The sequence below is a fragment of the Pan paniscus genome, chromosome 22 (genome assembly GCF_029289425.2).
Source record: "Pan paniscus chromosome 22, NHGRI_mPanPan1-v2.0_pri, whole genome shotgun sequence".
In the NCBI taxonomy this organism is placed as follows: domain Eukaryota; kingdom Metazoa; phylum Chordata; class Mammalia; order Primates; family Hominidae; genus Pan; species Pan paniscus.
Window position 1 is genome coordinate 35,815,875 of NC_073271.2, and position 26,998 is coordinate 35,842,872.

General features: G+C 43.4%; 2 protein-coding genes across 2 annotated transcripts in view; one reads left to right on the top strand and one right to left on the bottom strand.

The window, feature by feature from the left end:
* Positions 1–26,998, top strand: part of IGSF5 (immunoglobulin superfamily member 5) — a 200,849-nt gene that overhangs the window by 114,612 nt on the left and 59,239 nt on the right. Inside the window, 5 exon segments of the mRNA XM_034948070.3 lie at positions 6,626–6,704; positions 7,405–7,602; positions 8,628–8,732; positions 9,937–10,184; positions 10,864–12,089. Coding sequence (XP_034803961.3) covers positions 11,876–12,089 — 214 coding nt within the window. The 5' untranslated portion in view covers positions 6,626–6,704; positions 7,405–7,602; positions 8,628–8,732; positions 9,937–10,184; positions 10,864–11,875.
* On the bottom strand, positions 22,000–25,196 carry LOC134729755 (uncharacterized). The gene has a single exon (XM_063601463.1). It carries the CDS (start codon positions 25,194–25,196, stop codon positions 24,126–24,128), a length of 1,071 nt encoding a protein of 356 aa, XP_063457533.1. The 3' UTR covers positions 22,000–24,125.

A 26,998-nucleotide genomic window follows, 5' to 3' on the forward strand; every position in this document is an offset into this window, starting at 1 on the left:
TTCACCGGATTACTGAGTCACCCAACCTCACTGAATCAAATGAAATATGGGTGTGTGTGGGGGGGTGGCTGGGGAGGGAACCAACCCGGGGATGTTATTAAAGTAAAATTTTATATGCAAGGCTTTCTCATTCAGTATATCACCCTGCAGTGCCACCTGGCGGTTACAGTGAAGGAAAACATTTCAATCCACACATAATTGTAGGAACCTGGAAACTGTGGGGGCTCCCATGCACTCATTTCCCAACAGGATGTCAGGAGGGTCGTGCACTAGAGCCCCCAGTGAGTACCTGTCTCAGTGCTTAGTTACACCACTGCGGAGGAGGCATCATCCAGCCTGAAAGTGCCCTCCCTCATGACTCGTCCCTCCCCTAATACAAACACCGCACAGGTGGGGGGGTTCAACCATAAGTCCCCACCCCTTACCACAGCTTAGACTCATTTGTTTGTGTGATTTATTTTATTTTCATTCTGTTACTAGCCACTCTAAAAACGAGAATTTCTTTTTCCTTTTTTAAAAAAATTTTATTTTAGGTTTGGGGGTACATGTGAAGGTTTTTTACATAGATAAACACGGGTCATGGGGGCTTGTTGTACCTATTTTTACATCACCCAGATATTAAGCCCGGTACCCAATAGTTATCGTTTCTGCTCCTCTCTCTCCTCCCACCCTCCCTGCTCAAGTAGACCCCACTGTCTGCTGTTTCCTTCTTTGTGTTCGTAAGTTCTTATCATTTAGCTCCCACTTGTAAGTGAGAAAATGCAGTATTTGGTTTTCTGTTGCTGCATTAGTTTGCTAAGGATGATAGCCTCCAGCTCCATCCGTGTTCCAGCGAAACACATGATCTTGTTCTTCTTTATGGTTGCATAATATTCTATGGTGTATATGTACCACATTTTCTTTATCCAGTCTGCCACTGATGGGCATTTAGGTTGATTCTATGTCTTTGCTATCGTGAACAGTGCTGCAATGAACATTTATGTGCATGCGTCTTTATGGCAGAATTATTTATATTCCTCTGGGTATTTACCCATTAATGGGATTGCTTGGTCAAATGGTAGTTCTGCTTTTAGCTTTTCGAGGAATCACCACACTGCTTTTCACAACGGTTGAACTAATTTACACTCCCACTAACAGTGTATAAGAATTCCCTTTTCTCTGCAACCAAGCCATTATCTGTTATTTTTTTGACTTTTTAGTAATAGCCATTCTGACTTGTGTGAGATGGTATCTCACTGTGGTTTTGATTTGTATTTCTCTCATGATCAGTGATATTGAGCTTTTTTTCATATGCTTCTTGGCCGCATGTATGTCTTCGGTTGAGAAGTGTCTGTTTATGTCTTATGCCCACTTTTTAATAGGATTGTTTTTCTCTTGTAAATTTAAGTTCCTTACAGATGCTGGATATTAGACCTTTGTCAGATGCATAGTTTGCAAATAGTTTTTCCCATTTTGCAGGCTGTATGTTTACTCTGTTGATAGTTTCTTTTGCTGTGCAGAAGGTCTTAAGTTTAATTAGATACCATTTGTCAATTTTTGCATTTGTTGTGATTGCTTTTGGTGTCTTTGTCATGAAATCTGCCTGTTCCTAGGTCCAAGATGGTATTGCCTAGGTTGTCTTCCAAGGTTCTTATAGTTTTGGGTTTTACATTTAAGTCTTCAATCCATCTTGAGCTGATTTGTGTATATGGTGTAAGGAAGGGGTCCAGCTTCAATCTTCTGCATATGGCTAGCCAGTTGTCCCAGCACCACTTATTGAGTAGGGACTCTTTTCCGCATTGCTTGCTTTTGTCAACTTTGTCAAAGATCAGATGGTCGTAGATGTGCAGCCTTATTTCTGGGCTCTCTATTCTGTTCCATTGGTCTATATGCCTGTTTTTGTACCAGTACCATGCTATTTTGGACACTGTAGCCTTGTAGTATAGTTTGAAATCAGGTAACATAATTCCTCCAGATTTGTTCTTTTTGCTTAGATTGCCTTGACTATTTGGGCTCTTTTTTGGTTCCATGTAAGTTTTAAAATATTTTTTTCTAGTTCTGTGAAGAATGTCATTGGTACTTTTATAGGAATAACATTGAATCTGTAAATTGCTTTGGGTGGTATAGCCATTTTAATGATATTGATTCATCTTATCCATGAGCATGCGGTGTTTTCCCATTTGTTTGTGTCTGTTCTGATTTCTTTGAGCAGCAATTCTTTTATAATTCTCATTGTAGAGATCTTTCACATCCCTGGTTAGCTGTATTCCTGGGTATTTTATTCTTTGTGTGTCACAGTTGAGAGTGGGATTGCCTTTCTGATTTGGCTCTCAGTTTGGTTGTTCCTGGTGTATAGGAATGCTAGTGATTTTTGTACATTGATTTTATATCTTGCAACTTTGCTGAAGTTGTTTATCAGCTGAAGAAGCTTTGGAGCTGAAACTATAGGGTTTTCTATGTATAAAACCATGTCATCTGCAAAAAGAGATAAGTTTGACTTCCTCTCTTCCTATTTGGATACACTTTCTTTCTTTCTCTTGAGTGATTGCTCCGGTTAGGACTTCCAATACTATGCTGAATGGAAGTGGTGAGAGAGGGTATTCTTGTCTTGTGCTGATTTTCAAGGGGAATGCTTCCAGCTTTTGCCCATTCGGTATAATGTTGGCTGTGGGTTTGTCATAGATGGTTCTTATTATTTTGAGGTATATTCCTTCAATACCTCATTTATTGAGAGTTTTTAACACAAATGGATGTTGAATTTTATCAAAAGCCTTTTCTGCATTTGTTGAGATAATCATATGGTTTTTGTCTTTAGTTCTATTTATGTGATGAATCACATTTATTGATTTTCATATGTTGAACCAGGCTTGCATCCTGGGGATGAAGCCTACTTGTTTGTAGTGGATTAACTTTTTGATGTGCTGCTGGATTCGGTTTGCAAGTACTTTGTTGAAGATTTTTGCATTGATGTTTATCAAGGATATTGGCCTGAAGTTTTCTTTTTTTGTTGTGTCTGTGCCAGATTTTGGTATCAATATGATGCTGGCCTCATAGAATGAGTTGGGGAGAAATCTTCTTCCTCAATTTTTTGGAATAGTTTCTGTAGGAGTGGTACCAGCTCTTCTTTGTACATCTGGTAGAATTGGGCTCTGAATTCATCACATCCTGGGCTTTTTTTGATTAGCAGGCTATTTATTACTGATTCAGTTTTGCAGCTCCTTATTGGTCTGTTCCCGGAATCCATTTCTTCCTGGCCCAATCTTGGGAGGGTGTATGTGTCCAGGAATTTATCCATCTCTTCTAGGTTTTCTAGTTTGTGTGCATAGAGGTCAAATGAAAATTTCTGTATTTCTTTCTTTCCTTCTTTTTGTGTTGAAAGAAGCTCTTGCTATGTTGCCCAGGCTGGTCTTGCACTCCTGGGCTCAAGCAATCCTCCTGCCTCAGCCTCCCATGTAGCTGGGACTACAGGTGTGTGCTTTTTATTGCACTTTTCTTCCACCTGACTGTAAGCTCCATGAGGGCAGAAGCCATGTCTGTTTTACATCCTCAAGGCACCAAAACCAGTATCTGATACATGATATGTGCTCTCTGTGTGTTGAAAGAGTGAATGGGTTTAGGGGGTGCCTGTGTTGTAAATCATGTTCTGGAGGTGACCTCATTTCCTTGGAGGCTTCCCCTGGGTCAGGTCAGGCATATGATGAATCCCTAGGCTCTCTTTGCCAGCGTGGTGGCAGGTTCTCTTCCAGGTCTTGTTCAGGCTGATAATTGATCAGCAGTAATTGATATGAGGAGAGACAGAAGAAACAGACAGGAACTAGAATCCATAGATTCCTGTGCATGTAACATACACCAATATGACTTAACACTGCTGCACATCACACCACTCTCACTAAGGGTCACTGGTCCCTAAAATATTTTCCTACAGGTATTACATGTAGACCACATAAAACAATCTATTTGGCTTGGTGTTCATGTGTTCTTCCCACCATGCCATAGGGCCTGCTCTGTGCTCCAGCCACTGAGGTTAGTGAGGCTGATAGGGAGTCATTTCCACTGGCAACACCCTGGGCCAAGCGTTATTCTGATAGTCACGAAGCAATCCTTGGCAATTCGACATGTGGAAACATCTTCATGATTTAGCTTTTGATTAAATTTTTTTTGTCTTAGACTTTTAAAAAATAACCTTTTTGCTTTAGAATAGTTTTATACATACAGAAACATTGTGAATATAGTATAGATCAGCAGTCCCCAACCTTTTTGACACCAGGAACCATTTTCATGGAAGACAATTTTTCCACAGACCTGAGGTGAGGGAGATGGTTTCAGGATAAAACTGTTCCACCTCAGATCATCAGGCACTAGATTCTTATAAGAAGCACACAACCTAGATGCCTCTCACGCACAGTTCACAATAGGGTTCACACTTCTATGAGAGTCTGATGCCACCACTGATCTGACAGGAGGCTGAGCTCAGGCAGTAATGTGAGCAATGTGGAGTGGCTATAAATACAGATGAAGCTTTGCTTGTTCACCAGCCACTCACCTCCTGCTGTGAAGAGCAGTTCCTAACAGGCCACAGACCAGGACCAGTTTATGGCCCAGGGGTTGGGGACCCCTGGAATAGAAGGTTCCCATATACTCCATACCCAATTTCCTCCATAATTAACATCTTACATAAGTATGGTACGTGAAAAACATCAGACAAATCTCAATTGAGAAACATTCAACAGGAAACTTGACCAGTACTGCTCATAACTGTCCTAGTGGCCAGAAACAAGAAAGGCCAGAGAAGTTGTTACAGCCAAGTAGAGCATAAGAAGACATGATGACTAGTCTAATGTGGTGTCCTGGATGGAATTCAAGAGAGGAAAAGGGCATTAGGGAAAAACTGAGCGAATAAATCTGAATAAAGTATGGATTTTGGTTAATATTCATGTGTCAATATTGGTTCTCATCAATTGTGACATGTTTACCATACTAAGGTAAGAAGTTAATAACAGGGGAACTGTGAGTGGGGGTACATGGGAATTCTCTGTATGATCATATTACTTTTTTGTGAATCTAAAACTACTCTAAAATAATTTTATTTAACAACAACAAAAAATCAGATACTTCAAAACAAAACAAACAAAACCAACCACAGCCACCCAAAGAGAACAGAGCCTTATGTCACGTGGCTGGTGGATTGAACTGCAGGTGGAAGTAACTTAACCTGTAGAACGAGACATTTTAAACCATATCTTTCATTGAAAGAAAAGTTTTCCAAATGGGAGATTAAATTAGTGAAGCATTTTATAAACTTTATCATAAATATCTGAATTAAAAGATGACACAGTAGAGTGAGAAGAATACAGGGAGACTCTGAAGTCAATGTTAAAGACAAAAACTCGTGGCCTCCCAATAGCAATAGCATGACTCTTGGCAATATCGTGAGATCTTTATAGCCTCCGTTTAGTCCCGGTAAAGTGAGTATAATAATACCCACCTCTTACCATTGTAAGGCTGATTGAATGAGACTGTAGGTACAGCCCCCTACAAAGTACCTGGCACAGGAAAGCAATCGTTCCACCCAGGCAATTCTGAAATCTGTAAAACAGAAAACCAAGAAGGGGTGCTGGAACTCGGCACCAGTGCAAGTTCAGGCGGAAGTCCTGCTTTTTCTGGCAAGCCTCCTTTCTGCTCTTAAAGCTGTTCAACTGATTGGATCAAGCCCACTCAGACTATCTGGATAATCTCTTTTACTTCAAATCAAATTAATGTTAATCACATCTACAGAATGCCTTCCCAGAAACACCCTTATTAGTGTTTGATTGAATAATTGGGGACTAGAGCCTGGCCATGATGACACCAAAAACTGGCCATCTGTCCCTTCCTTCCTTCCTTCCTTCCTTCCTTCCATCCACCCACCCATCCATTCATTTTTCCATTTATCCTTTCTTCTTTCCATCCATCCTTCCATTCCACCCATCCACCCATCCATCCATCTACCTGCCTATTTATCATGAACACTGTTCTCCTGTACTATAACTGAATGAAAGGTCATACCCATTGAAAAAATTCTGAGTTATATGGGTCAAGGTGAGCACACTTACTTTGTAAAGTGCCAGGTAGTAAATATTTTCAGCTTTGTGGTCCCTTTGTCTCCGTCACAACTCCTCAGTTCTGTTGTTGAGTACAAAAGCAGCCACAGACAATATGTGAGTGAGTGGGCATGACTCTGTCTGATGAAACTTTACACAAAATGAATGCCAGGTGGGACTTTGCCCATGGGCTGTGGCTAGCTGACTTCTGATATAGACCAGTTGTAAAGATATGTTTTTAGAAAGCACTGACTGAGTGGAAAGGGAAGCTAGTGAAAGAAGCTTGCCTATGGTAGGTCTACAAAAAAGAGACAAAGGGAAGAGCACTTTATTAGGGCTCAGAGCAAGGCAGGAGTGTGAGACCATGACAAATGCTGTACTCAATGCACCCTCAGTCATGCTGTCACCAATCGTCGGGTTTTCCTCCTTCCAGGCACATGACCTTCTCTGCCCCGTTGAAGTAAGCTGTTGCCATGTGATTTGATTTGGACAGTGAAATATGAGCAGAAATATTATGGGGGAAACTTTAAGAGCAGCCCATGTTTGTCACATTTCTGTCCCTACAGCAGCAGTTTTAGGATGAAGCTTCTACCAACCTGAGTGTCTGAGTAAGATGAGCAGAATTCCCTCACCCACCAGTGCTATGTGAGTAAAAAATAAACTTTGGTTGTATTAAGCCCCCAGTATTTTGGGATTGTTACCAAACAGAAGCTGGCCTATCCTGTCTGATATACCTAACGACACCAACAATATTTAACTAAAATTTCATCCCTTATATCTTTTGTATGCTACCTTATTTGTATGCTACCTCTGTCTTTTGTATGCTACCTTATTTGTCTTCATAACACTTTCTACCACCTTACATATATTTATCTGTTCATTTACTTGTCTGTTTTCTCTGCTAGAATACAAGCTTCCCCAAAGCAGGGACTTCTGATAATTGCTCTTAAAGTTTGGAATGATTTACTATGTGACATAATCAACATCACCAAAAGCATCAACAACACAAATAAGCGTATGTGTAGTCCTCACAAAGCTATGTGAGGTAGATAGTATTATTAACCTTGTTTTTCCTTATAGGTGAATTATTCTCATTTTACCTATAAAAATGCATTAGTTATCTATTGCTATGTAACAAATTGCCACAAAAGCAGCTTAAAACATCACACGTTTATTAGGTGTGAGTCAGGTGTCTGGGCACAACTTGTTGGTCCTTTGTTCAGGGTTTCTTGCAAGACTTCAATCAAGGCACTGGTGAGGGCTAGGGCCTCATCTGAAGGCTCCACTGGGGAAGGATAGGACTTTGAAGCTCACATGGCTATTGGCAAGCCTTTATTTCTTGCAGGCTGTTGGACTGAGGGCTGAAGTTTCTAGCTGGCTGTTCAGGAGAGTCTGCCCTCAGTCTTGATTCCTTGCCATGTGGGCCTCTCCAACATGACTATGTGCACCATCCAAGTGCACCTGCTGAGAAGGGAATAGAGAGATTCTGCTAGCAAGATGGAAGCTGCCCATGGAATCACAGAAGTGACTTTTGCTGCAATCTGTGAGTTAAAGAAGCAAGTCAGAAGTCCCAGCCCCACTCAAAGGGAGGAAATTACACAGAGTATGATTACTGGAGGCAGGGATTACTGAGACCATCTGAGAGTTTGCCTTCAAGAAGGAACTTGGAATGAGAGGTCACAGAGTGGGTCAGTGGTAAAGATCGTGTCACCCTGACCTCACTGAGACCTGACAGAACTATAAAGGTTATGGGTCAAAAGGTAGAATGTATTCCCTAAAGCAAGGCACAAGTATTAATTTTGTTCCAATTAGGGCCAGAATCAGGATCTTGAGTACAAAGTTTAAACATCCTCTTTGTAAAAAAATATGAAATCCAAAATGAATCTTTAAGAAATTAGCTGTTGATTACATGAAATTATTAAACAAATTGCTTGGATCTAAAAAACCTTTGGGCCTGGCATGGTGGCTCATGCCTGTAATCCCAGGACTTTGAGAGGCTGAGGCAGGTGGATCATTTGAGGTCAGGAGTTCAAGACAAGCCTGGCTAACATGGTGAAGCCACATCTCACTTGAGCCTGGGAGGCAAAGGTTGCAGTGAGACAAGATTGCGCCACTGCACTCCAGTCTGGGCAACAGAGTGAGACCCTGTCTCAAAAAATAAAATAAAATAAAATGCCTTTTGTTTCTTCAAGTAATACAATAAAATTCTTATCTCTGTATTAATAATAGAATTAAGTGGAAATATTTTCACTTATTCCTCTTTATATGAGTACTTTTATTTGGTGCAACAACGTACCCAGCTAAAAGAATACATTTCTCATTTTCCTTTGCAGGAGGTGTAGACATTTGACTAAATTCTAGCTACTGTTTTATGTGGGCTTCTTGGAAGTTTCCTTATAGCTCGGTGATATGGTTTGGCTGTGTCCCCACCCAAATCTCATCTTGAATTCCTACGTGTTGTGGGAGGGACCCTGTGGGAGGTAATTGAATCATGGGGGAGGTCTTTCCTGTGCTGTTCTTGTGATAGTGAATAAGTCTCATGAGATCTGATGGTTTTTAAATGAGGAGTTCCCCTGCACAAGCTGTTTTTGCCTGCTGCCATCCATGTAAGATGTGACTTGCTCTTCCTTGCCTTCCGCCATGACTGTGAGGCTTCCCCAGCCACATGAAACTGTAAGTCCAACAAATCTCTTTCTTTTGTAAATTGCCCAGTCTTGTGTATGTCTTTTATCAGCAGCATGAACATGGACTAATACACTGGGTGATCAGTTGGTCATCACATTCTTTGTAGATTTCCTTCTTCTTGCTGCAGCCACCAGCTGGGCAGGGAGAGGATATTGAGAACAAATTTCATGCTGAGAATGGCAGAGGAGAAAGACGAAAGGAGTCTAGGCCTGTACATCTCGACTTTTTTGTGCAGGAGAGTAACGCCTTACATGCATGAATCTGTTATTTGAGGTTTCTTTTATATGCGTTTGGATTGTCTGTGGCTGAAATGAATCCTGATACAATGGAAAGTATTTACACCCTAGAGAGCTGTGCTAAAGAACCTATTTGCCATCTCATCGTGCTGGCAAATGACACACAACGTTCAGTAAAACTCAAGCGGTTGCTATTCTGTTCTCTGCTAAATGTGCCTGATTTATCCATTGTGATGTCCTGCCATTCCAGATAAAGAGATCAGGATTCCCTTGCCCCATGGCTCTGCTACAGAGTCTGCCTTGCCCATCTGGCATGTAAAACCCTGAAATGTAAAACTCTGCTGTTTGTAGGAGTGCCAAGATGTTTAAACATATTTTAGATATTTTTTGGAAAGTTATAAAACATGGCTAATGTAGGAAATGGTAGCAGTTCATAAACACTACTTATTGTTCATCACTTCAGATGTCACTAGGCTTATGTAAATGAAACCGAGATATTTTTCTTTTTTCTGTGTGAAGTCAAGCCCATTTTTTCCTCTAACATTATAGACATCCCAGAGTGGTTATCAGCATTTGAAAGCAGCAGGGCCTCTTTCTTCTTCTTGGATTTGGTTAAAACAAAAGGGCTACGGACAGTCTTGAAATGTGAACCAAAACCCCATGTTTTTAAACACCTCAGCAAATCCGAATGAAGACAAGTTTCCTCCTTCAGAGACAAAGCAGGGTTCAGTCTATAAAACCTGACTTTGAAGCAGATGACAACTTTTCCCACAGGTGGTGCACCAGTACTTCTAGGAAACACAAACACCTAATTTTGATCTTATTTATTAGGATTTTATTTTAATGTGGATCTGGAAAAAAAACTAGCACATCATGCTCATAATTATACGGATCTTACTGCTTAGGAGGAGGCCTAATTAATTGTGTGCAATTAACAGCCGTTAATTGTGTTTTAGAGATCAAGTTAAAGAATAATCCTTGGTAAATCTTGGCTGCGGGTGACTGATGGAAGTTTCAGAGGCTGGACTGGAAGATGAAACTGGGGCAAGATGTTACACAGCATGGCCTCAGGAACCTGAGCTCCAGCAACCTGCGGGTCCCAATGGAGGCGAAGTCAAGGAGCGTCTCAGGGAGTGGTTGATGTGTGAAGTCTCTGTCTGCCCATCTGAATAACAAGAGATGGGGCTTGTGATTTTCCTCCACGGTATGTTGTCTGGTTCCTAATCCCCTCTCATTACTGTCAGTTTTAACTGTGTGTGGGTCTATGTGTGTTCACCTCTCATGGGCAGGGTGGCAGAACTCGCTAGGGTAGGAGGAGAGACCACGAAGTCAGACCTTGATTCCTGTGTGGACTTTGAGAGAGTTTTCTCCATGATTTAGCCTGTGGATTTCAGCATTTTGAAAAATTAACCAGAAATTCAGAAATTAGATGGAGACCTCTAGTGGAGGCCTGGGAGAAGAAAGATTGGAAGATTGGAGTCTACAAAGGCTGGGATAGTGGCATGTGGATGGGCTGCTTGGAGTGGGCAGAAGACACGCAGGCCTCTGTCTCATGTTGGGGTCCACCAGGGCCTCTGGGTGCCGCATCCAGTGGTGTTAGCTAGCCTCTCTCCTCAGTCACCAGTGCTCAGGCAGTGGCTGTGGATGGAGGAGCCAAGATGGCAGGGCAGGGTGGAGGCGGTGCATGCCCCTCACCAAGGCTGATGTAGCTGCTGCCTCCACTGTGTCTGTCCTATGCTTCTAGCCCTGGGGGACCAGCAAACACTTGATAGCAGGTTGATTACATGTGGCCCCTTCAATTGCAGCTGGAGGTGATTTTCCCTTACTGGAATTGACACCTGCTCCTAATACAGATTTGCCTTTTCTGCCTGTTCTCCTGCCAGCACCCCTACCTGAGGGCCTCCAGGAGGAATGACGTCTCAAACAGAAACATGCATAACATCAGCCCAAACCAAGGACCCATTTTATCATCAAAGAGGTGTGCCATGAATGCATGACTGTGGGATCCACTGCTTTGACCACATATGGATGACTTGGAAGCTGCCAGCCTACATGAACAATGAAAAGGCCATTGATGGCTCAGCAAAGTTGCCAGCTGAGGGCCAATGCTCCCGAGGGTTGGCCTCGAGGGTGGCCACAGTGCTGTAACAACAGCCAATGTGGTGCTGAACCTGCAGCCTACCTATGGTGCTTTGACACCAATTGTCAGGACACACGGGTCTGGAAACCAAATCTTGGAAGTAGGATTGGTTGCTTTCCGTGTAACTCCTAGTGACCCACTAGTAGAATTTTGCTTCCTATCCCTGAGAACTTATATTCCACAGGACTAGAGATCCTGGTTCCTGGGACGAAGCAGGGCAGCTTCTGCTGAGGTTCACAGTAAAGGTTCTGTTGAACCTGAATATGACTATCACTGGGTCCCTTTGGGCCCACTAGTGGACGAGCAGGCAAAGAAAGAAGTTACTCCACCATCAGGGGACAGATAATTCCAGCTCTCAATGGGGCTATGGTTGCTACCAGGGGACTGAAACACAGCTGAGACTGAGGAGATTGTCGGTGGCTTCTTCTGGTGCTTCCAAGTCTGGGGATAATGATGACTGGGCAGCCATCAGGGCCTGATAAACACAAGGCAACCAAGATCTCAGACCCTGAGCGGTGAAAGGCCAGCCAGTGCTCAGGCAGGTCGCCCAGACCATCATAAGCGCTGATAGAAATCTAGGACGTGCGGTGGAGGAGGGAGATGACACGTCCCAACCATGGTCCCTGGTTAGCTGCAGGTGGCGTGTCCACCACGCCTTCTCTTTGGAGTCATTTGGAGATTGTGGCTGGCCGTGATCTTGCAGGCTTAGTGACAGAACAATCTGAGAAGAAGGAGGGGTGGGCTGCTGCAGACCCATGGGGTGCTCTGACTCACGCCCTCTCAGCCTAACCTCTAATTTCAGCAGAGATGGGGTGTGTTTCTGTTCCGTGGTTAAGTCGCTGCATGCTCACAGCGGCTTACTTCAAGCACGGGCTGCAAGGTTTTACTTTCTTCATCAGGATTCCTCTCATGCCATGAATGGGGAAAGTTCACAGTTATTGGAGCTGATATTCCTAGAGAAAAATGCTGGTGAGTAAAGGCTCATACCTCCTGTTTTTTTGGGGGGACCGTTCCAGAGCCTTCTGTGCGCTTCTCAGTATGTCTAAGCAGAATGGAGCGCCCATTGCTCACAGCAGTTTCCTTGGCAATATTGTTGCTTTTTCCTCCCCAGTCTCACTGTTACAGGTTGAATTGTGTCCCCAAAAAGATATGCTCACGTCCCAACCCTTGGTATCTGGGAATATGACCTTATTTGCAAATAGGGTCTCTGCAGATGTAATCAACTTAAGCTGAGGTTAGGCTGGATTAGGGTGGGCCCTTAATCCAGTATGACTGGTGTCCTTATAAAAAGACAATGTGAAGATATGTTGGGAAAAGACTGTGTGATGGTCAGACAGAGACAGGGATTGGAGTGATGCAGCTTCAAGCCAAGGAGCGCCAAGGTTGACAACAAATACCTGAGCCAGGAAGAGGCCAGGAAGGATTCCCTCCTACGTTTTTCAGAGGGAGCCTGGCCTTCCCACATCTTGATCTTGGAATCCCAACCTCCAGAAATGTGAGAGAACAAGTTTCTGTTGTTTGAGCTGCCCAGTGGTGGTCATGGCAGCCTCAGGAGATGACGCACTCGCTCTTTCTGCTTCCTCTCTCGTGCTCCCGGGGTGACCTCTCCAATAAACTGCCTGGTCACAATCCATTTTTCCAGAGTTTTCTTTATTAGAAACCCAAGCTAGGATAACCTCTACACTGTGCAAAGAGGGAGACACTGCTGCCTAAATGAGACTTTAGTTTTTGAATGAACTCTTTTTTTGGTGATACAGTTAATCATAATTCCATTTACCATTTTCTGACTGCCTATTATGTGCCTGGCACTTTACAAACATATCAAGTGTAATCCAGTATCATCCCGTGTGGTAGCTGCTATTATCCTATTTTATAGAAGGGAAACTGAGTCTGATGGAGGTTGGGAGACTTGCACTATTTGTGACCCCAAATCTACATTCTTTCTAAATACCTAGGACCCAATCTTTGCCCAATAAATTACTTTCTCTGTAGGTTCCAACTTTTCTTTATGTATCCACCTGGATTAGTTGATATCTAGGTTTGGCTGCTGTGACAAAGACCAAAATATGAGTGACTTAAACAAGATGGACATGTATTTCTCTTTACAGAAAGCTACATATGGGGCAGTCCTGCTCCTCAGGGCCCACGGAAGCTCAGATTCCTCCTGTCTACTTGCTCTGCCAGGTGTTGTTTTTGGTGGCTTAACGCCACTTCCACTCTCCAGCCAGTAGAAAGGTGAGAAAAGCGAAAGAGAACAGAATTCTCTTCACTGCAGGATCTCCTTACATCCCAGTGATCAGAATTTCCGCCATGACCATGCCTAGATTCAAGGGGTGAGGTGAGGGGAGGAGCTGGGAAATGCAGTCTGCATTCTGTGCCCAGCTAAAATGTAGGGATGCGGTTGCCATAGAATCGGGGAAAGTGGATATGGGGGCATGGCAGCTGGTGCTCACGGGGCACCGTTTGCCTTTGACAGTGGATCAGGCATTATGCAGAGCATGAAGAGGAGCACATTGTAGTCTCTGACTTCAGAAGAAGCAGACAGCAAAGGTGGTTTCCTTCCTGGTGGAGATTGCCGATTGGACTACGGAATGGCGAGAATACTGTGAAAGGAGGAGCATAGATATCCAAGAGTGATCAGTCAGCAGGTCTTGGCCAGGAGCATACACAGAATAAACAAATAAATAAGTAAAGAGAGGAAGGGGAAGTAATATTAAGACTGTTCAAGACTTGGAATACAGCTCTCCTAAAAAGCAGTCCTTTGAAGTCTTGGGATACTACAGAAAGATCCCAACAACCACTGAGCCTGGTTTCGATTTTTGGAGGAAACACACCAGGTGAATAAAGCAGTGTGACATGAGAGAAAAGAGGGCGGCAAAGGTGAATGGGATCCCAGTCTTTCAAGGACTTGGGCAGAGCAACTGGAGGAGGTGTGAGTCCAGCCAACAGTGTGGATCAGTTTCCTAGGCTGCCATAACAAAGCACCATAACCTGGTGGCTTAGAACAATGGAAGGGCATTTGCTCACGGTTCCAGAAGCTGTAGGTTAGAAACTAAGTGTGGCAGGGTCATGGCCCCTCTGAAACCTAGGAGGGAAGGATGCTTCCCTGCTTCTTCCTGCTTCTGCTATCCCCTGATGTTCCTGGGTTAGTGGCAGCATAATTCTGGCCTCTGCCTCTGTCTTAACGTGGTGTTTTTTCCTGTGTCTCTTCATATTGCCTTTTGTCTCTGTGCCTCTACCTCTGAGTCCAAATTGCCCCCTTTTATAAGGACAATCACATTGTCCTTAGTCACATTGGATTGGATTAGTGCCCACTATACAGACCTTGTTTTAACTTGATTCTTCTATCAAGACCCTGAGTATCTCCAAATAAGGCCACATTCTGAGGAACTGTGGGTTTGGACTTCAACATGTCTTTTTGGGGGTCACAACTCAACCCATACCAGCTTGCTTGATGGATATTCATAGCTGATGTCAAAGTAAATTTAATTCTCATCCTCAGAAGCAAGAAAGATTCCACGACTAAGGCCAACAATAACATCCAGGGAGTTCGTTTCTTGAGCAACGACCAGCTCTTTGCATAGCACAAATTGCCAAAAAAGGCCAGCGTGGTCATTTCTCGGCCATGCACACCTGTGATGTGGCAAGCCATGTTGACGTGCCAAAAATGAGAATTCTCCAGTAAAAATAAAATAGAGTAAATTAGATAATAATGTTCCGAAGGCAATTTATACTTTTCTGTGCTTTGGGATTCATTTTCAAAACATGTTTCATTTGTCTTTGAAAATCGAAGTTCACGTTCAAGGCCCCTTTGAGTTTGCTTTTTGTCCAACTATTCGGGCATGCAATAGTCACTAATGGGAACTCCTGGCTTAGAGCCAAGAAACCAACAGAAGGCCCCAAAATGAATGCTTTAAAAGACTGCATGTTTTAAAGGCCTCTCACCTATCAGCAAGCACCACTGTTTCTCCATGGACAAACCAGAGTGTCCTGACAAGGTCTCCTGTCCCCTGGCAGACAGCTGACACCCGAGGCCCATCAGGCTGGGAGCTTGCTTGTCTGGAATGTCTTTGGATGCATGCATGGGCTATCCTCTCCCACTCCCCCATAGCCTCCCCTATCAGCCAAAGTAATTTGAAGATGTGGTGGTGTTATAAGATAATCTCGGATAATCCCCCAATTCTTGCACACTTCTCTGTTGAGAGGTCGGTTTATCGCAATTTGTTTTTAGGTATATTAAGAGGTCTAAGTCCCCTCTCCCTGAATCTGAACTCTGTGACTGTGTGGCTGATAGAGTACCTTGGGTGTGGCTGTGGTATAAGTCCTGAGGATGCATGTCCTTCCATATTCCCTTCTCTTTGAGTGTGGGAGAGTCTGGAAATGCTGCGCTATTACTCTTGTGATTTACAGCAAAAGGGATATGATTTGAGTGGGCCTAGTCTAATCACATGGACTTTTTAAAAGCAGAGTTTTTCCTCCGGCTAGCAGCAAACAAGGAAGTCTGAGATTTGAAGCAGGAGGAGAATAGGGTGCATTGTTGCTGCCTTTGAAAATGGAGGGGCCACATGCCAACCGGTGCAAGTAGCTTTTAGAAGCTGAGAAGAGCCCCTAAGTGAATTCAGCTCACAAACTGAATGAGCTTGGAAGTGGAATCGTTCTCAGAGCTTCCAGAAAAGGACTCATCTGGCTAACACCTTGATGTTGGCCTTATGAGACCCTACCTAAGAAGAGAACCCAGTCAAACCTTCCCAGGCTTTTATGGAACTGAGAGATAATAAATAGGTATAGTTTTAAGGCATGAAATTTGTAATAGTTTGTTATTTGCCAATGGAAAACTAATAGAGTGACACTGTGCCCAATTCTAGGTTCGGGCTGCAAAAGACTTGTAGCTTTTATTTGTTTCTTGGGGCATTTGCTCCCGGAATCCAGCAGCCATGCTGTGAGGAAGCCCAAGCAGCCCCACAGAGAGGTCCATGTGAAAGAGAGTAAGACCCTCAGCCCAGCCAGAACAAAGCTCCTAGTCAATGGCCAGGACTGACTTTCCAGCTTTGTGAATGAGCCACCCTGAAAGTGAATCCTATAGCCCCAGCTGATCTGTTCCAGCTGACCCATGTGAAGCAGGACAGGACATTACCACTGAGCCCTGCCCAGATTGCAAAATAGATGGTTGTTCTTATTTGAAATCACTAATTTTGAGGGTGGTTTCAATAGAGGGCAAATTTTCTGCTGCTCATCCTCATACCAAAATTGCTAATTATGTCTCTAGTAATATGGTTGATATCCAGGATAACTTAAACGAGACCATTAAGTGACAATGTGACATTCCTATCCAAGGGGAAAAACAGCTCTTGCAACCGTAAGTACACATTGTTCTAACCTGCTTTCTTCATAGGATTTTGTGAATCAAGGACTGCAATGGACAGAGAATGTTTTGCAAATTCTTAGATATAGGGGGATTTATCAACTTTGTACCCAAATATACCACCCTCATGAAAATGACAATAAGCATTGCTGTTGAAGGTGTGATGAAATAAGCCATCTCTTGCACAAAACATGGGATTGTAAATTGGCATAGTTCTGGAAACTAATTTAACTCTATCAATAATTTTAAAGTGAGAAATGTTTTGACATATAATTCTAATTAAAAGAGTTAAAGAATACAGTTAAGATATAATTCCAAGCTGGGAGTGGTGGCTCATACCTGTAATCCCAGCATTTTGGGAGGCTGAGGCAGGTGGATTGCTTGAGCTCAGGAGTCTAAGACCAGCCTGGGTGACATGGTGAAACCCTGTCTCTACTAAAAATACAAAAATTAGCTGGGTGTGGTGGCACGTGCCTGTAGTCGCAGCTACTTGGGAGGGTGAGGTGGGAGGATCACTTGAGCCTGGGAGGTCAAGGCTGCAGTGAACCATGATCACACCACTGCACTCTAGCCTAGGTGACAGAGTGAGACCCTGTCTCAAAATAATAATAATAAAATTTAAAAAATTAAAAAGTTAAAATGCAGTATTTGAAAAAAGAAAAAAATAGTACCAAAGACAAAATAAAAGAAAACAATAACCCTCTATGCGTAAATAAATTCATCTCAGTATTATTTGCAATATTGAAAAATGGCAAACGGCATAATGCTTAACCATGTGGGTATTCTTATGATGTATTTAAAATGATTTTATGTTTTGTATCATAAATGTAGCATATTATTATGAAGCCATTAAAGCAATGTTCATGAATGGTTTTTAATGGATATGTAACAATGTTTATAATGTAGTGTTAAATTAAAAAGGATATAAAATTGTATATACAAATTGTATTCTACTATATAATACATGAAAGTACACATGGGTGTCCAAGTAAAATGCTTCTAATAGCGAAAGTGGTGCAACTTAGTGTTTAATAATAGTTCTTTAAATAATTGGCGGTACGTCCATAAAACATAATATTGTTTAGTGACTTAAAATTATTTCATAATAATACAGAAACTTATGGAAAAACATTTAGGCTACTTGGTTAAGTGGTCATATTAGCCTCCCAGGGCTGCCTGGGAAGAGCTCCACAATTAGAAAGCTTAAGATAACAGAAATGCACTCCGCCACAGTTCTGGGGGTCAGAAGTCTTGATTTCAGAAGTCTGATATTGAAGTATTGGCAGAGCCATGTTCCCTTTGACGGCTCTAGGGATGAATCTTCCTTGCCTCTTCCTGGTTTTTGGTGGTGGCTGGCAATTCCTGGCCTTCCCTGGCCATCGTTCTAATCTCTGCCTTTTTTGTTACACAGCCTTCTCCCTATGTGTCTTCACAATGTCTGCCTTCCGTGAATGCCTCTGTGACCAAATTTCTCTCTTCTTATAAGGATATCAGTCATATCGAATTTGGGCCCACCATCCTCCAGTGTGATCTCACCTTCCTTTAATGAATTACATCTGCAATGACCCTGTTTCCAAATCAAGTCACATGCTGAGGTTCCGGGTAGACAAGAATTTTGGGTGAATACTATTCAACCTAGTGGATGAAGTGAAAAAATAGATTTTCAATATGTAAAATTACTTATACTACTTCAATACAAAGTTAAAAATGATGGCTGGGTGCGGTGGCTCACGCCTGTAATCCCAGCACTGTGGGATGCCGAGGCAGGTAGATCACGAGGTCAGGAGTTCGAGACCAGCCTGGCCAATATGGTGAAACCCCATCTCTACTGAAAATACAAAAATTAGCTAGGCATTGTGGCACATACCTGTAGTCCCAGCTGCTCGGGAGGCTGAGGCAGGAGAATTGCTTGAACCCGGGAGGCGGAGGTTGTAGTGAGCCGAGATCATGCCACTGCACTCCAGCCTGGGTGACAGAGCAAGACTCTGTCTCAAAAAATAAATAAATAAATAAATAAAACCACACACACACACACACACACACACACACACACTCATTACTCATTATAGTATCATACAGAATAGTTTTGTTGCCCTAAAAAATCCTCTGCGCTTCACCTATTTATCTCTCTCTCCTCTAGCTCCTGATAACCACTGATTTTTTTTTAACTGACTCCATGGTAGCAATTGCATTTTTCAGAACTAATTCTAAGGGATTCATTAGGAGTATCCTTTTTGATTCAGTGATGCTGGTGTTCGCCACCAATTGTAATGGTAGACATTGAAAGCAACTGAATTTCGTCTGTGGGAAGCTACTTGTAAGTGATGTTATCAAATTGAAGGGATTACACTTAGTCACTAAACATAATGTATTTACTGATAGGAAGCAAAGGTTTCTAATATATTAAGTCAATAACATCTGGTTGTCAAACAGCAGGTAAAATATAATCTTTTTTTTTTTTTTGAGACATAGTCTTGCTCTGTCACCCAGGCTGGAGTGCAGCGGCATGATCTTAACTCACTGTAACCTCTGCCTTCTGGGTTCAAGCAATTCTCCTGCTTCAGCCTCCCAAGTAGCTGAGATTCCAGGTGTGTGCCACCACACCTGGATAATTTTTGTATTTTTAGTAGAGATGGGGTTTCAGTATGTTGGCCAGGCTGGTCTCGAACTCCTGGCCTCAAGCAGTGATCCACTTACCTTGGCCTCCCAAAGTGCTGAGATTACAGATATGAGCCACCGTACCTGGCCAAAGGATAATCATTTTTAAAAAACAAATATATGCCATGCTGGTAACAGTGCTTGTGTCTGTACGATGGTCTTATAAGTAATCTGTCTTAAAATTTTCCTCCTTTTTGCTTTCTTTTCCTAATTTTTCTATAATGACTACGTATCACTTTTGTAATAAAGAAAATCATAAAAGTTAGTCATTAAAAATTCATAACGCTTAACTATGGGTGCTACTGAAATTACGAATAGTTGTTATTTTCTTCTTTATGTTGAGTCTAATAGAAAACTGCTATTTCTATAGATTACGAAAAGTTAAATATTGGCCCTTTAATTTAACTTACTTTTAAAAATATTTTCTAAATACTCTACAGGAATCATATGCCTAAATTCCTCATATACCTAAATTTTTGAAATTCCTCAAAAGCCTTTTGTTAAAGGATTTTTAAAAAGATAACATCATGGTTCTCATACAAATCTAAATAAATTCCTGCCAAGGATTTAAGTCATGAATGAAGGAATGGGCAAGATGTTACAAGAGATTCAATGGAGAACTCAAAGAACACGCATATATATGCCATCATGGACGCTGAAAAATTTACAAATAGAAGCAAAATTGGTCAATATCTGCAGGGCAAAAATCGATGACATCTCCCCCAAAGTTCACTTGCATTTCCAGGTATACAAACTATCTGCTTGCTCTCATCTTCCTACAGCTTAGAGTTGTAAATCCCTTAAGAGCAGCTCAGGCCCTATTAAATCAGATCACTCCACAATCTTCGCCCATTTCAACTTCTTTTTACAATTTTCCTGATGTTCCTTTTTACACCTGAAGATAAAAGGCAAACTCTTGACTGTGTGCTTGGGCCCGGCCCATCTGTGGGCTCGTCTAAGACCACACCTCACTCTCACTTCCTTGCATTCAGTACGTACCAGCCTCTTTAACTTCCTAAGGGGTCCCAGGCCCCCTGGCACCCACCCTGCTGCCTCGATACCCATCATTCTCTCTGCCCCAAGAGGTGGTCCTCCCCATGCCCCCTCATCCTACCCACTTAATGCCTAAAATCTGCCCCTCACCTGAGTACAAACCCCCTTTCCTCAGGGATTCCCAGGGCCTCTCTCCCTCCATCAACAGTTCCTTCAGGGCCTTGACTGCAATTTAAATTACAACATGAATATGTTTTATGCAAATCTAAACTCTGTGATTTTAAAATAGCATAGGCTAAAAATGTTAGTAAAGTCTCTCTTTATGCTTAAACTTTGAAATAATGCAAATCTCCCAAATTACCAAACAAAACAAAACAAAACAAAACAAAACACACACCTCAAAGCAAAAGTCTCTCCCAGGACTGTACATTTTTAAAGCTGCATTTCAAACCTGCACGTTATGAACATGTACCCTAGAACTTAAAGTATAATTTAAAAAAAAAGCTGCATTTCCAAAGAGTGGTAAATAGGGCTTCCACTCTTGCCCCAGTGTGGCCTCTCTGTAACTGGTCAATAGAAACAGTCCCGGCCCGGGGTCACCGGGTGGGGGACCCTGTACTTGCTATGGAACTTCCGAGAGTGGCTATTACTAAGGCATATGCATTGTTGTTGTAGCACTCATTGTTATCATAACATCTTCCAGAAGCTCTAACAATATTCTCCAGTAGTGGTGCTGAGGCTGAGGCCGAGGCCGGGCATCTTGGTGAGGGGAGTCAGATGGGATCAGTGATTTGCTGACCAGCCCTCACAACTCCTGGTGCCGACTGACGCATGATGACAGAGGCCAAGAGATTACAAAGCACACAGGGCACAAATGCACTACCCTGACCTCAGATTTCTATTCCTATGGCACATTGTTCTGGAGTTATTTGAATTATGACTTATGCTAGGCCTGCAGAGACATGGCCTATGGATAGGATGCTACAACCCTGTGTATATTTGTGAGATTATTCGGCTAATATGTTGTCGCCCTGATCTGTCTGCTTTGTTCACCATTTTTCTTACCAGCTCCTAGTAGAAGGGAAAAAAATATTTCCTCTTGTTCGTGTGAAAAAAAAAAACCCCTCACCACTCAATGTGCTTTTTCCTGTTCTTTCATTCAACACTGTAACAACTAGCACAGACTTCTGGCTGGGGTTGGGGTTCTCCAACACAAATTGGCAGGGGTGGGGTTCTCCCCACCACCGAGCAAGCACTCAGCTCTGCACTGGACACTGGCTGGGTGTCCTGCAATTCCATTCTGACATTTTCTACTTGGAGACAGCTCAGATCCCACAGGGCGAGGGCTCTGTTACACAAAACAGACCCCCTGTACTTTCCCACCGATCTGCATGTCCAGGCCTCCAGAACTTCTGACCGACCGGCTTCAAGCTGGAGTTCCCACAATCCCTTCTTTTGGTTTGATCCATTTGCTAGAATGACTCTCAGGAAAACACTTGTTTATGTTTACCAGCTTATGATAAAGGATATTGCAAATCACACCATGAAGATGCGCAGGGCGAGGGATGTGGGAAGGGGGGTGGAGCTTCCATGCCTTCCCTGGGTGTGTGGCCCCCCAGGAACCTCCATGTGTTCTGGGGACGTCATTGGATATGTATCGTTGCTGCATGGACGGGTGTGTTGAAATGAGACTGGGCAAAAAGGGTTTGGTCTAAACCCAGCAGGGCCTGTCTGTTCACATTCTTTTGGCCTCTCTCTGCAGCATTCCTTCCTCCAAGGGATGCGGCAGGACCCTTTCTGGAATGAGGGCCTTATGACCCACAAACAGGCTAGAGTTCGGCTATGGGAAGGTGAAAGGAGAGTGGGAGTAGGTCAGAGAGAGAGATTCTGTTTACTCAAGAGAGTACGCAGAAGGGTGATGGGAGTTATGAGCCAGGAACCATGGGTGGAAACCTATTGTGTGTATATATCTATGTCATCGATATCTATTTCTATCTATATATCACACTTCTACTCTCTTACATTCAGCAGCTGATGCATTAGTCTGTTTTCATGCTGCTGATAAAGACATACCCAAGGCTGGGAAGAAAAAGAGCTTTAATGGACTCACAGTTCCAGGTGGCTGGGGAGGCCTCATAATCATGACGGAAGGCAAAAGGCACCTCTTTCATGGCAGTAGCAAGAAAGAATGAGAGAAGTGAAAGCGGAAACCCTTTTTAAAACCATCAGATCTTGTGAGACTTATTCACTACCATGAGAACAGTATGGGGGAAACCGCCCAACGGCCGCTTGATTCAATTATCTCCCTCTGGGTCCTTCCCACAATACGCAGGAATTAACAGAGCTGCAATTCAAGATGAGATTTAGGTGGGGACACAGAGCCTAAACCATATCAGCTGGCAACTGTGAATTAAAGTGACAAAACATAGAGTCACAGGAGAAAAGGCATACGCATTTTACTTGATAATATTTTAATTTTTATGTGCGTGGAGGCCTTCAAAGAAAGTGGAGACCCAAACAAGTGGTTCGATTTGGGAGCTTAGATACCATTTTAGCAAAGGGCAATACATTGCGGAGAGGTGACAAAGGAAAAGGGGTTTGGGCTTCTAGGGGTGGTCACTGTGGGCGAGTAAACACACAGGTGAAAGTTGTGAAAGATTGGGTCATTTAACAAGGTTTAATCCATGCAGACTCATCTCGGTGCTGTCTCCTTCTCTGGTGATAGAGGTCATTCTTATCTCCCTCATAGGAGGGATGAGGGTACATCTTCACAAGGGAAATTTATGCCCTCCTCTCTGGCAGATAGGAGGAGGGCAGAAGCTTTTTTTTTTTTTTTTTTTTTGAGACAGAATCTCACTCTTCTCACCTAGGCTGGAGTGCAATGGTGCAATGTTGGCTCACTGCAACCTCCACCTCCCGGGTTCAAGCAATTCTCCTGCCTCAGCCTCCTGAGTAGCTGTGATTACAGGAGCCCACCACCATGCCCAGCTAATTTTTGTATTTTTGGTGGAGACTGCCACCACGCCTGGCTAATTTTTGTATTTTTGGTAGAGACGGGGTTTTGCCATATTGGTCAGGCTGATCTTGAACTCCTGACCTCAAGTGATCCACCCACTTCGACCTCCCAAAGTGCTGGGATTACAGTCATGAGCCATTGAGCCCTGCCCTCTTTTTCTTTTTTTCTTCTGCTTTTTTTTTTTTTTTGCATTGAAAGATTTAATAGAGTGAAATAGAGTGAAAATAGAGCTCCCATACAAAAGGAGGAGACCCAAAGGGGGTTGCCGTTGCTGGCTCGAATGCCTGGGTTTATATCCCAATCATTGTCCCTCTCACTGTTCTCTCAGGCAACAGATGATTGGTTATTTCTTTATCTCCGTTTTTGCCTAATTAGCATTTTAGTGAACTCTCCTTACTATCTGGTTGGGTGTGAGCTAAGTTGCAAGCCCCTTGTTTAAAGGTGGAAGTGGTCACCTTCCCAGCTAGGCTTAGGGATTCTTAGTCAGCCTAGGAAATCCAGCTAGTCCTGTCTCTCAGTCCTCTCTCTCAACAGGAAAACCCAAGTGCTGTTGGGGAGGTTGGCCGATGACTGCTCTAACTGCTTCCTGCTGGACTGGGGTGTAGTAGGGGTTGTGTAGTTGAGATTTCCTTAGGAGGGGTGCCTTCGATGTCGTTAACATTAGAGCATGGGCTGTCAGGGTGGTCCAGGGGTCTGCGGTAGATCTTAGTCATGGACTGCATCTGGGGCTCCGTTTGAAGAATGATTTGTAGTTTTACAGCTTTAATTCTGGAAGAGACAAACTTAACAAGGAGGTTAAAGATACAGGGATTCAAATGTATGGCCTGCAGTGCAGGGGATTACTTCTTTGGCACACTTTACAGGCCCCAACTGTCTGCTTGAGAGTTTTGAAAAGGCCTGGTCCAGTAAATAACAATTTGGCCATCTGATGGGTGCTATCAATGCCTAAGTGAAAGTTTTGGTGAAGGGTTTTAGGTCATTTCCATTGGTTAGTTGCAGGCAAAAGTATTTTTCCTTCTTCGGTGGCTTGCCATCCTGAGGGGAGAAAACTACGTCCTCCTGAGGTTCCCCATTCTGTTTCTTCTTCTGAGTACTGGGGCTTGGTTTCCCAGAGGGGATTACCCCATACTAGGGGTCCTTCTATAAGCATTTCTAATGGAGGGTCCTGCCTTGCAGCTCTTTTGGCTTCAATATCCGCTTGGTGGTTCCTTTCTATTTCCCTTTCCTTTCCTTTCTGATGACCCCAGCACTGTAAGACTGCCACCTCTTTAGGTTTCTGTACAGCCAATAATAATTCCCTAATGGCTTCCTGATGTTTGATAGGTGTTCCCTCGGAAGTTAGGAATTCACTTTCTCTCCATATTACTGCATGGGCATGGAGGACTAGGTAAGCATACTTAGAGTCTGTATATATATTTACCCTTTTTCCTTCTCCTAATTCTAGTGCCTGAGTGAGTTTTGCCAGCTGAGCACTAGTTCCCGGAGTGAGGGGATTACTTTCAAGTATTCCATTATCACTGACTACTGCATACCCCACTTTTTGAAGTCCTTTTTCTACAAAGGATCTTCCATCAGTATACAAGTTGGGGTTGGGATCAGTCAAGGGAACCTCTAAAATGTCCCCTTGAGTGGCGTAGGTTTGAGCAATTACTTGTTGACAGTTATGTTCTATCTTTTCTTCATTGTGTGGAAGAAATGTGGCTGGGTTAAGAGTTGCACAAGTATACAGTCGCAGCACTGGCCCTTCAAGTAATAGAGCCTGATATTTAAGTAAACGGTTGTCTGACAGCCAAAAGTCTCCTTTAGCAGTGAGTATGCCATTCACATCATGAGATGTCCACACAGTAAGATCTCCTCCCTGTATTATTTTAACTGCCTCAGATACTAAGACTGCTACTGCCGCCACTACCCATAAACAACGAGGCCAACCCTTTACCACTACATCAATTTCCTTACTCAGGTATGCCACAGGTTGCAAACTTGTCCCTTGGACCTGTGTAAGGACTCTTAGAGCTACTCCTGTTTTTTTTTTGTGTGTGTGTGACATATACAGAAAAGTCTTTCCCTGTTAGCAAGCTTAACACGGGGGCTTGCATTAGGGCCTTCTTTAGGGCCTGGAAAGCTGCTTCTGCTTCAGGTGTCCATCTTAATAAATGGGTATTGGCTTTCTGAGTTTCCTTAATTAGTGTATATGATGGTCTGGCTATTTTGCCGTACCTGGGAATCCATATTCGGCAGAAACCTGTTATGCCAAGGAAATCTCTTAGTTGCTTTGGGTTTTGGGATGAGAATAAGCCAGTATAGGCTGGATACGTTCCTCACTGAGGGCCCTGGTGCCTTTGGATAATTTTAGCCCTAAGTATTTAACCTGCTGTGAGCAGAGCTGAGCCTTTGGTTTGGAAATCTTGTAGCCACAGGTAGCGAGGAAATTTAAGAGCGCTTGGGTGGCTTGATGGCACAAGGTTTCTGAATGGGCAGCTAAAAGTAAATCATCCATGCACTGAAGGACAGGAGTGTCCAGATATGAGAACTGGCTCAAGTCTTGGGCTAATGCCTGGCCAAATAGATGGGGACTATCCCTGAACCCTTGGGGTAAAACAGTCCAGGTGAGTTGAGATGTTAGGTTTGAAGGATCTTCAAATGCAAACAAGAATTGAGAGTCAGGATGTACAGGGATGCAGAAAAAGGCATCCTTAAGATCCAGGACTGTAAACCACTCTGCTTCCTCTGGTATTTGGGAAAGCAGAGTATAAGGGCTAGGTATAGCTGGGTATAGAGGAACAACAGCCTCAATGATAATCCTGAGATCTTGCACTAACCTTCACTGTCTGTTGGGTTTCTGTACTCCTAAAATTGGAGTATTGCAGGGGCTACTGCATGGTTTTACTAGGCCTTGGACTTTTAGGTCCTTAACAATCTTTGGAGTCTTTGCTGGGCCTCGGGTCTGAGGGGGTACTGCCTTTGATAGGGAAAGGAGGTGGAATCCTTTAGTTTAACTTGGACAAAATGGGCATTCTTTGCTTGTCCATATTGTCCTTCTGTTGCCCGGACTTCAGGATTAATTCCTTCCTCAAGCAGGAGACAACAAATGGGTGTTCCTTCTCCTATGTTCAGGTGTATAATGGCCCCTGCTTTTACTAGAATGTCTCTCTCTAACAAGGGAGTGAGGCTTTCAGGCATAATTAGGAAAGCATGTGAAAAGGGTAAAGCTCCCCAGTCACAACTTAGTGGCTGGGAGAAGTATCTAGTGACTGGCTGTCCTAGGACCCCTCAGATAGTGACAGATCTGGAGGACAGTTGCCCAGGACAGGAGAGGAAGACTGAGAAGGCTGCACCAGTGTCCAGGAGACAGTTAACCTCCTGGCCCTCAATGGTCAAGCATACCTGGGGCTCTGTGAGGGTGATGGCATGGGTTGGCGCTTGCCCTGGGCACCCTCAGCCCTGCTGCTGGATCATCTGGTTAGTGGCTTCTGACTCAGAGGACCTTCATCCCCTGGGGCAGTGGGTTCCAGTGGTTCCCTTGACATAAGGGGCATGGACAAGAGGGCGGCTTACTTCTACTTGGACAATCTTTTTTAAAGTGTCCTTGTAGACTGCACTGGAAGCAAGCCCTATTAGGCATTCAATTTGCCCAGCTTTTCCCTTTTCCAGAACCTCCAAAGTCCGCTTGCCTGAGGGCCATGACTAAAGCGGTGGCCCTTTTTGTATCCTGTTTGTCCTGTTCTGCCTGCTCCTCCTGATCTCTATTATAAAAAAGTGAGGTTGCCAAGTTCAATAGGGTTTCCAAGTTTTGCTCCAGGCCTAAGCAGACTTTTGAAGTTGTTTCCTAATGTCTGCAGCTGACTGAGT

Coding starts and splice junctions, on each gene's coding strand:
- LOC134729755 (XM_063601463.1), bottom strand. CDS start 25,196: ATGTCACACACACACAAAAAAAAAACAGGAGTAGCTCTAAGAGTCCTT.